This window comes from Acipenser ruthenus, chromosome 16 (assembly GCF_902713425.1).
Source record: "Acipenser ruthenus chromosome 16, fAciRut3.2 maternal haplotype, whole genome shotgun sequence".
In the NCBI taxonomy this organism is placed as follows: Eukaryota; Metazoa; Chordata; class Actinopteri; order Acipenseriformes; family Acipenseridae; genus Acipenser; species Acipenser ruthenus.
The window spans coordinates 30,585,919-30,595,753 of record NC_081204.1 but is presented as its reverse complement, the minus strand read 5'-3'; the positions used below and the strand labels follow the sequence as shown (position 1 = coordinate 30,595,753).

Genomic DNA, 9,835 nt, shown 5'->3' with positions numbered 1-9,835 from the left:
AATTTCCCTGATGCTATTGTTACGAACGTATGCATCATTATTGGAAAGATAAATACAGCGGTTGGGTTGGCCACCATATGAAATGGCATCTCTCTCTCTTGAACAGTATATTTGATGTGAAGTTCATGGACCTGGCTTCCTGAAATACAGAAATCCATCCGGAGGGATCGGGGCTCCTTTGTACATATTATTCACAGACTTCCTTCTTCAGAGTTGTATTTCCCTTTTCGTGCAACTTGTCTTTCTTATGAGTAGGTTAAAGAAACGGGGCTGGATACATCAGCTATCAGTTCAAAGGTTATGTTTTACTGCCAATAGTGAGAGTCTATAAAATTGGCGGAGGCCCTGGGGACTGTTAACCCCCACCAGCTTGAAAGAGATCCATTTATTTTTAAATAAAGATTGTTTTTAATAAAGTTGCAGTATTCAATTGCTTTTTTAAAATGCATCCTAGGCCTATATTAAACACCACAGTATCATACACACTTTACAATCCAGCAGTAAGACACCAGTACGTGACAGCTCAAATGATCTTGGAAGACGTCGATCGACTTCAAGAAACACTTTTAAGATTCATCCTAACACCAAATCATAACATTATTATTTATTTCTTAAGACACCCTTATCCGGGGCGACTTACAATTGTTACAAGATATCACATTTATTTTTACATACAATTACCCATTTATACAGTTGGCTTTTTACTGGAACAATCTAGGTAAAGTACCTTGCTCAAGGGTACAGCAGCAGTGCCCCCCACCTGGGATTGAACCCACAGCCCTCCGGTCATGAGTCCAGAGCCCTAACCACTACTCCACACTGCTGCAATAGGCTATTAAACAACACTTTGTAATATCTCGTCCACACGTGTGTACCATTTTTAAGATTATCTGGTTTATTTACTGGGACAGAATAAAATGTTTTAGCTTTAATGTCTTACACATTATTATTATTATTATTATTATTATTATTATTATTATTATTATTATTATTATTATTTTAAAAAAAAAAAAAAAGAAAAAAAAAACAAGTCTGTGCTACATTTATGACAATGAGATGTTCAGTAAAGTCTCCTAACCTATTCTGTACCTTCACGCTGAGCGTGTCCCGCAGGTAGAAGCTGCGCAGTCACGCAGCGCACTGCCTCGCGCCCTCGGTGCCCATGGGCGCAGCCGCTGTGTTTGCAGCCGACTGACGTCATGAGCGTCCTGCTGCCCAACATGGCGGATTTTGACACCATCTATGAACTGGACGAAGAGGATGAGAGGGTGGTCAGCGAGGAGCAGCTTGTGAGATTCTGCCCGGAGCCGGTTATCATGCGGGGAGCCGGACACATCACGGTGTAAGCATCGGGGTCCAAATTATTCACTTACAAGCGCTGGGTCGCGTAATGTGTTTTTTTTTTGGTCCTCTAGCGGGTAGGCCGAGCGTGAAGCCGGGGACTTTCTTAGCAAATTGCATCCAGCTCAGACGGCAAGGCGCTCTAAAGTGGCTACAGTTCAAGCCCCATTCTAATATATACCTGTCTGTTGTGCTAGTTACAGAACAAGACGTGACGGTTTATTTTTTTTTATGACATTGATACTCGGGATTGCCCGGCAGGTGTAAGGTGTAAAGTTACGCTGTACGGTTGGTTATGAAATTAATTACCATAGAGTAATGAGTGTTGACTTGTTTAAACGCTTCTGGACTACATGTCAAAAAAGATATGCACAAATGCCCTAACGGTTACTCGCGTACACTTGTGAATAATCAATTCCTGTCTGGAGGTAGTTCATTTTTCACAGGACCAATCTTCAATACTCTGCGCCCACTAAATGTTGCACGAAATGACAACGTGTACCCATAAATAAATTAGACAATGATTGAATGTTCTTTAGAGAAAAGCAGAAGTGTGATTAAATGCGCAGTTCTTGGTATTCGTGAAAACATTACATTTCACTGCGTAGTTCCCCCACCTTAAGTAATGGGCATTCAAGCTGGTTTTGAAATTAACATTACGTTGTTTTTTTTTTTTAATTTATTTTTAAAAAGAAACCAGAAGTTTGTGAGAGAACTACACATGCAGAAAAATAACCTTCATATCCTAAAAAAAAATAGTAATAATAATAAACCATTACAAAAATTGAATAAGTAACATAATCCGGATTGTGTTCTGGTGTCTGACTCCTGTTTGTATTTTTAAGGTACTCTGCATGCATTACATGATTTAGAGAGCCCTTTATTTATTTATTTATTCTGTATTTATTTTCAGATTTGGTCTGAGCAACAAATTTGATACAGAGTGTCCTTCAGTTCTCACTGGAAAGGTACGTCTCTTTACAGTTAGTGATGGAAGCATTTGGCCAAACTGTGTACTACGAGTACATATGAATGCTTGCAACCCCCTATGATTAAACTGTTTCAATCTTGTTTAAACTTGGTGTTAATCTAACAGGTGACTAAATAAATGCTGTCAAGTTAAGCAGCTTTCCTGGAAATCAATGGCCTGCTGTCACTCTCTGGCACGTCCTTTATCAACGAGCTGTAAACATTATGGATTCTATTACATAAATCAAAGCCTGTGTACACTTACCCTTTTTAACTTCTCTTTAATAATTTATGGTACTAACATGATTTATACATTTGATTAAATCGACCTATACTACAGTGCTGTTGTAGTCAAGACCCCGGTTTGTTTTTCTGTCTGCTGCTTTGTTTATGTAATCCTATTGGCGAAGGGCTGCTGAGTGGCTGAAAGAATGAATGTGCCCAGCGCAATCAGAACTGTAAAGCGCCTGGCGTCCATGCAACACCTAGTTCTAGGATGCTTTTCCTATGACATCAATCAATATAGAGCGTGATCTTTGAAACAATTGACTAGTAATTCATACCAGCCCTATATTAAGCCTGTTTTAATTTGCTGGAGGGAATGCAAGGTGCATCTTTGAGAAGAATCTTAAGCGGCACCCTGTCAATGAGTAAGCTCTCCTAGGAGGAAATGTGTGTGTATTTGTGAAAGACTTCAATGCTCGTGCATACAGCTCCAGGTGACAAAATAATGACAGAAAACTAAACCATACAGAAGAGAGAAAAGCTTCCTGACTTCGACCCTGAAACAAAAAGAGGCCTGTGGGGAGACGATTGGGCATTGGGAAATGCAGGGTAATAAAATGTAGCCCTTGCATTGTGACCCAGGGTGACATGTGATGGATGTGGTCAGGATTATTATGATTGAAGGGTGCAGATCAGACCTGCTGGGCTTTATGCTCCCTGTTTGCAAAGGGACCTTCGTATCCTGTCATAAAAGATTACGACCCCTGTTTTATGGCGTACAGACCCTGAAAGGAATTGGCATCCATTCACGGAGTGTGGACTGTGCAGCCACGGGCTGTATGCTTATCTCTCTTTTTGTCCCCCTTTGGCGCAAAAAAGACAAAAGCTTGCCAGGCAACTTAAGAACACACAGTTAAAAGATTTCATCAGAAAACCTGGACAACATCTGCAGACATTTGATCTGGAAAAGAGTGGAAAACATGATTTCTGCTTTGGTAGGGACTAGTTTGTCAAAAAGTATTCATTTTCTTACGATATTTATTTAAGATTACTATTTTTCTGCGAAACATTTTGCACCCCCAAAGCAAGACTACCATGAATATCTAATACGAATACCGATGCATATAGCAGCAGTCCGCACCTGGCATTCGGCAACCACGTTTTCCTTTAGTGTTTGGGGAAGGTCAGTATCTTGTCCTTCCCCACAAATAAAAACAACTTCACTCTAAATGTATTCATTTGATAATGTCCATATTCAATATAAGCCATTTTTATTTAATTGAGGAGCGTCATTATAATACTGTTGGTTGTGTAGCTGCTTACGGTTCCTCGTGTATTTTCTGTTTTGTTTCTTTCTGCTGGACTAGGTTGCTTCAGAAGAATTCAAGACGAGTATCGGCCGCGTCAATGCCTGCTTGAAGAAGAATCTCCCTGTAAATGTAAAATGGTTGCTCTGTGGCTGCCTTTGTTGCTGTTGCACACTGGGCTGCAGTTTGTGGCCTGTTATTTGTCTTAACAAAAGAGTAAGTATTCTTGTGAGCTGATGGCCTTTCTCTGTTACCTGATCAACTGTGTTGGAACCAAATATTTCACTAGTTGTGTTGAGGCTAATTTTAATGGGTAGCCTATATTGCAGCTCTGGGAGATAATAGGCAGTATACTGTTAGATGTAGGGCATATTAATTTACTGTTTTACACCGTTGAGCCTCTGTTTAAACAGGAATGTGTAAAAGGAGGAGGAATTTGAATGATGGTAAAATGAACATTACAAGCTAGTAAATTAGTAGTTGTCTCCATAAATGCTTATACTCGCGTATCCTTTACATTGTTTCTGCATTTGAGGTCAGTTAACTGCATTTAATGAATTTAATTTAATTTGTGAGTTATAAGTATTGCAGTATGCATTTAAACCAGGTGCCTAGAAGCTATGAGGCAAATTTAATGAATGAATTTTCTGATCATATAATTGTCTACTGCACAAGTTCGGGAATGCTATCAAGGGCAAAGAAAGCAGTAGAACTGTACACTACACAAACGTATTGGGGTTCGTCTAAAATATATTTTATTTTCTTTTAGACAAGAAGATCACTTCAGAAGTTGTTAGAATGGGAAAATAACAGATTGTACCATAAGGTAAACAGAAATCAGTAAGACTTTTTAAAGAAGATGTTATTTGTGTTTTTCATTGCAGGCTAGGATTGGCACATTGGAGATGTTTGCATTTAAATAGGGACACCAGAAACTAAAGTTTGGCTCTTGCAGCAATGAGGGGGGGAAATACAGGGTAGGTAGAATATTTAAACAAGTTACTGATAGTATAAATAAAGACAAGTGCTGACGGTCAGTATATAATAGGTGTCATTTTTATTATCAATCTCATCGCTTCATTCAGCTGCTTACCTCTTCTGACATTACTTTACACACAACATCAGTCCTTCAAGTAAGACAAACCTCACTCTGCAGATGATATGTTATTAAATCATCTGCAATCAGTTTGAAATGACACAGCACCAGCTTTAGTTTTCATGCGTGCAGCACCTGGTATTCTTATCTTGTCAGACCTCAGGAGCTGCTGTAGGCAGACTTGGGTGTGGTCAGTACTTGGATGGGAAACCTCCAAGAAACACTCAGGTAAACGGTAACAGCGATGAAGGCGTTAGCCAAGTCGGTTGTCATCTAGTCTACTTTCTAATAGTTTTACAGTAAGGGGCATCTCTTGTGCTATTGAAAGGTGCCCTTTGAGCTGAGATTTTAGAAAGAGAAAAAATTCCATGTGGTGTCACAGTTTAATCTACTTTCTCTCCTCAAACCAAGTTAGCCTTTTAAGCATGTCTGAAATACAGCTCTTTTGTAGTGAAAGTTATTAACAGGTTTTCATATCTAATTATCTAGCTTGGGCTGCACTGGAAGTTAAGTAAAAGGAAATGTGAAAGCAGTAACATGATGGAATATGTAAGTATTTTTTTTATTTTTGTATTGTGATCACCATTAAAAATGAACACCTGTTTCTTTAAATTTCCACTTCCTTACTTTGCAGGTCTTTCTATGAAACACTATCTTGTCCAAAAAAAGCACCCTGTTTTTCAATAATTATTACTTGCTTTATTGTGATAATTGTGAGTAAAATTGTCTTAATTTTTTTTTTTAGGTAATTCTTATAGAATTCTTGCCCAAATATCCTATATTTCGACCTGACTGAAGAAGTGTACGAGACCTCCTGCTGTATGGTCTTTCATTCCTACCTTAGTGCCTTGTAGATAGGTTGGACAGATGATTGTCTACGCTGCTGTGTTATAACTTTCCTTAGAACTTTGTACAGTAGAATCGCAACACCATCGCTTTCCTTTAGAGCAAACTTTGCACTTTCATTTCCTTACTTTAAGCAATGCTCCTTTGTTGCACTCAGAACCTTGTTTTGAACCACAAATAAGGTAATTGCCACAGAGGACCTTAATATTGATGCTGTCTAAAATGTGCAAAGAAAGAGGTGCCACACGCATGCCGCATGTACATGTGTGCCTCAGATCGTTTGTGAAATAGCTAACTTCCAGCCTATTCCAGCAGAGTTACCAAGTTTACGGAACGAAAGACTATTGATATTTTTGTTTGCTGGGTAGGCTACAGAGCCCAAGTTAAAATTGCTTTACAAATTCATCACCTTTCTTTTTTGCTGCACTGTTTTAGTGGCAGCCTATCTGCCTTGTATACCAATCACTAACCATTAGATTTTATAATCGTATTTAAAAATCATAGCTTTATTTGGGTGACATTAAGACAAAGAGAAACATTTTGCATTAAACATACTTATTTAGGAGCATGTTTAAGACAGCATCATTTCTTTTGCACTTTGGAAATTACTTTTTGCTGGAAAGCTAAGAAACAAACATGTAAATAGTGCTTCAGTACAAAATGTACAGTGTGGTATGCCATTGTTTACAGAATGTAATATAGCTCTTATATTGTATCGCCAAGAATTGAATGTAGATTTGTTATGAATGAGATTTCTAAGCAACTTTCCAATGTGTATAGACCTGTTTAACCTAGTAAGCCATATTGATTATGTACATAATGCCAGATTAAGGACTGCATATTGCACTTCAGCAAGCTGAGAAGGAATCTGGAGTGTAACTCTGGGTTCATTTAAAGAGGTAATGACTAATGTCTTTCCTCTCATTAGTGTAACACCATTCTCAGTCCCTTATTGTTTTGGTGTTTGGTGTTGATATGTGTGTGTCTTAAATGATTCCCCTGTTTTTACTGAACACAACACTAAGTTCACCTCCTACAGGTAGCAGGACTCCACCTGTGCCTTGCACTTGTGTTACAAGCTGTGAGAATTAGGTGGGGCACTATTACCTGTAACACAGCAAGTTGTTATATACAATTAAATTTCCTTTTTTTAATTTATTTTTTTTACTTTGAACTTATTTGGGATGTTTGTAATTAGAAACCGTTCACGAGGAGCACCCCAACAGAGTGCTGTTATATTTTCTGTAAAGACTGCAGATGTTCAACCTTTATGTGAATATGCAAAGGATATTCATGTGTATCAATCTTACTCTATTTGACACTAAACTGTACTCTTGCTGCTACATCGACCCCGAGGCCAGCACCTGTATTTGGCTTGCATATTTTTGACGATGGGTAAGCGTAAAAGAAGTAAGCATTTTAACACTTAGCAACAGTTAACACCCCAGAGCAGAGAACTTTCATCAGACTTGTAGTGCAATGGCACTTTAAGTGGGCTTCACTTAAGTTAAAGTGAAAATGTAATGTTTGGGCAAAACAATAAGAGACTTGTGATTGTGTTAAACTTACGAGATGCAAGAAGAAAAAAAAAAAATGGCTATTACAACTTTTTTTTTGTTATTGAGTCCAAGACCATTCCTTTGTCATGTTTAGCAGTTGATTTGATCAACCTGTACCCTGCCAGGATCAGCCAATGAAAAAGCAAATGAAGTTAAACACGTTTTTGGCCATTTTAAAAGAGAACACTGTTACATGTAGCTCTTGTTTATGTCTTCTGTTTTTAATCTTTCAGTGCCAGGCATGCTCTTCGTAATGGTTCTTTCATGATTGCCTGTATGTTAATTACAATTCTGATTACAACCCATCCACTTCTTTCGGGGCTGGTGCTTGTGTGACAGTGGTTATTTTGTACTAAAAATGCCTGCTTGGACAGTCTAGGTAGGTCGTACGCTTCAGCATTATAACACAACCGCGGGTGAGACTTATTTCTTTTCTTTGTAACTTAAAACCATGTCGGACATTTTCTTCAAATATGATTCCCCCAAAAGTTGACCTAAAATTGGAAAACAATGTATTTTTGCATCATTGTGTGTACTCTTAATTTTGATATTTAAAATAACAATAATAATAATAATAATAAAATAACATGATGAATATGATTTCTGCCATTTATTAGTTATTCTTTGTAATAGTCCAGTCAGTATCTGGTAACCTTGAGCAAGAATCTGTTAAACTATTGAAAACACCACAATATATTACAACACACACCTACATGTAACAAAAGTGTCTGAAACACTTCAAGCTAAAAAAAACTTAAATGAGAACTCCTGATTTGCCTCATATTAATTGAATTATATATTTACTTTTAGTAAAATAATATACTCCTGTTTCACACCTTTATGCTGTCAAATAAAATAAAAAGCATCTGTATTTTATGTTTGATCTAAAGCTTTAAAAGTGTGCTGGTATTGAGTAATATGTGTATATGCATTGAGAAGTATTTATTACATCACCAGTCTTAAAACTGGAAGCTAGTGGTGCTTGTTTTTCAGGGAAGATTGTAGGTGGTGTACTAACAGTAACAAATATTTGTTGTTTTTGAAACTCATTTATTTTTTTTGGAAGTTTGTGGTGGGGGGGGACCATCATTGTTATAAGCTGATCTGTGTGATACTCATTTTTCTGCATATTAGTTTGCATGGTGGTTTGTGTCAAGGGAATTCCTTGAGGTAGAAGCAGACAGGGGCTGTGAGCTCAGACAGTCATTATGTACAGTTCCCAAAGGCTGTTTACTGTGTGGGAATCAAGGACTGTGGTCACCCCTCCTGGAACCTTAAACACATATCAGCCACAAACTGCTATCTGACGCTTGCTGAATGGATGGACACTATTGCTGGGGACGTGCCAAATGTAACAGAATGGCGTACCTGTGGGAATTTGTCAATGCCGCTTTTGTTATTAGCTTGTCAGTGAAGTAGAAGCAACACATCTCAGGATTGCAATGCTAAAATACAAGTAACAGGACTTCCAACGCTGTCTGTGTGTGATCACGTGAACCTCAGAGAAGTGCTGCTGTAGATGCTGTCTGCTCTTCCCAAGTCTGGATCGCTGCCTGGTTTAACAGACAAAGGGGTGTTTTCAAAGCTTTTTTTTTTTTGTACTGCTAATTATAAAAAACGCTTCATCTTTAAAAAAAAAAAAATAATGGTAGAAATATTTTATTTCTAATTTTGGCTAGTGTAAATTCTAGGCTGCCGAATCCAGAAACAAACAAAAAAATTAGTTTAGTGCAAACTGTTCAACAGTGATGTTATTTTCAAATTAAACTAACAAAACGCAATGTATTCAAAACAGTGTTGCAACAACACTTAACATCGTTACTGCACAATTGGTGTTGCCGAAGTTCAAGGTGAACCTGCCCCCCCTGCCAATTCTTTTAACCGTTGTATTTATTATTTAACTCAATGCATTTTGCATTGTAGTACTTTGTTCTGCAAAAATATTCTGAAATCTGTGCTTCATGTGGTTGAAGTTTTATTGTAGTGACCTTTTTATGTAACACATTCTAATGTCCAACATGCCTTTCAAAAGGTAGTTTTCCATCCTACATACCCACCCCCTCAAAAAAGGAGAAAGACCAGGACCGGGATAGAATATTTAAGAAAGAGTTTGAGTCTCTTACAGAAGGCGCCAAGACCTGGGGGATCCAACCTTTATGTTATTACTGCTATGCCAAGAGAAATGTCACGAGGGCAGGGCTCTGCAGGATATAGACCCTTTGACTGTAGAACACAAGAAAGAGTAACGTAGGCACCAAATACAGGTATTATTAGTACCCACTGATTACAGCAATAAGTTGTTGCATTGTTTCAGCGTCATGGCGAGCGAGTTCGGTACACAGTGCTGGGTTTGAACCCGAGGAGACCTAGGAGCAGTGGCTATACGGGGGTAAATATCTACAATATGAATGTATTAAATTCCCTAGCTTTAATTAGTGTGGAACTGAAATGACATACTAGCAATTCTTAAGCTTCTATGTTTATATGATTTA

The 9,835-nt window shown here is 38.0% G+C and overlaps 1 protein-coding gene across 1 annotated transcript; it reads left to right on the top strand.

The window, feature by feature from the left end:
• The first annotated feature begins 1,066 nt into the window (after positions 1-1,066).
• Positions 1,067-7,943, top strand: LOC117411860 (cysteine-rich hydrophobic domain-containing protein 2-like). Its single transcript, XM_034019663.3, has 6 exons — positions 1,067-1,342; positions 2,255-2,309; positions 3,903-4,058; positions 4,612-4,668; positions 5,428-5,487; positions 5,684-7,943. The coding sequence occupies exons 1-6, from the start codon at positions 1,200-1,202 to the stop codon at positions 5,732-5,734; spliced, it is 522 nt and encodes a 173-aa protein (XP_033875554.1). The 5' UTR covers positions 1,067-1,199; the 3' UTR covers positions 5,735-7,943.
• The last annotated feature ends 1,892 nt before the right edge of the window (positions 7,944-9,835 follow it).

Coding starts and splice junctions, on each gene's coding strand:
- LOC117411860 (XM_034019663.3), top strand. CDS start 1,200: ATGAGCGTCCTGCTGCCCAACATGGCGGATTTTGACACCATCTATGAA. Junction 4,059..4,611: donor TTATTTGTCTTAACAAAAGA/GTAAGTATTCTT, acceptor ATTTTCTTTTAG/ACAAGAAGATCACTTCAGAA. Junction 4,669..5,427: donor ATAACAGATTGTACCATAAG/GTAAACAGAAAT, acceptor CTAATTATCTAG/CTTGGGCTGCACTGGAAGTT.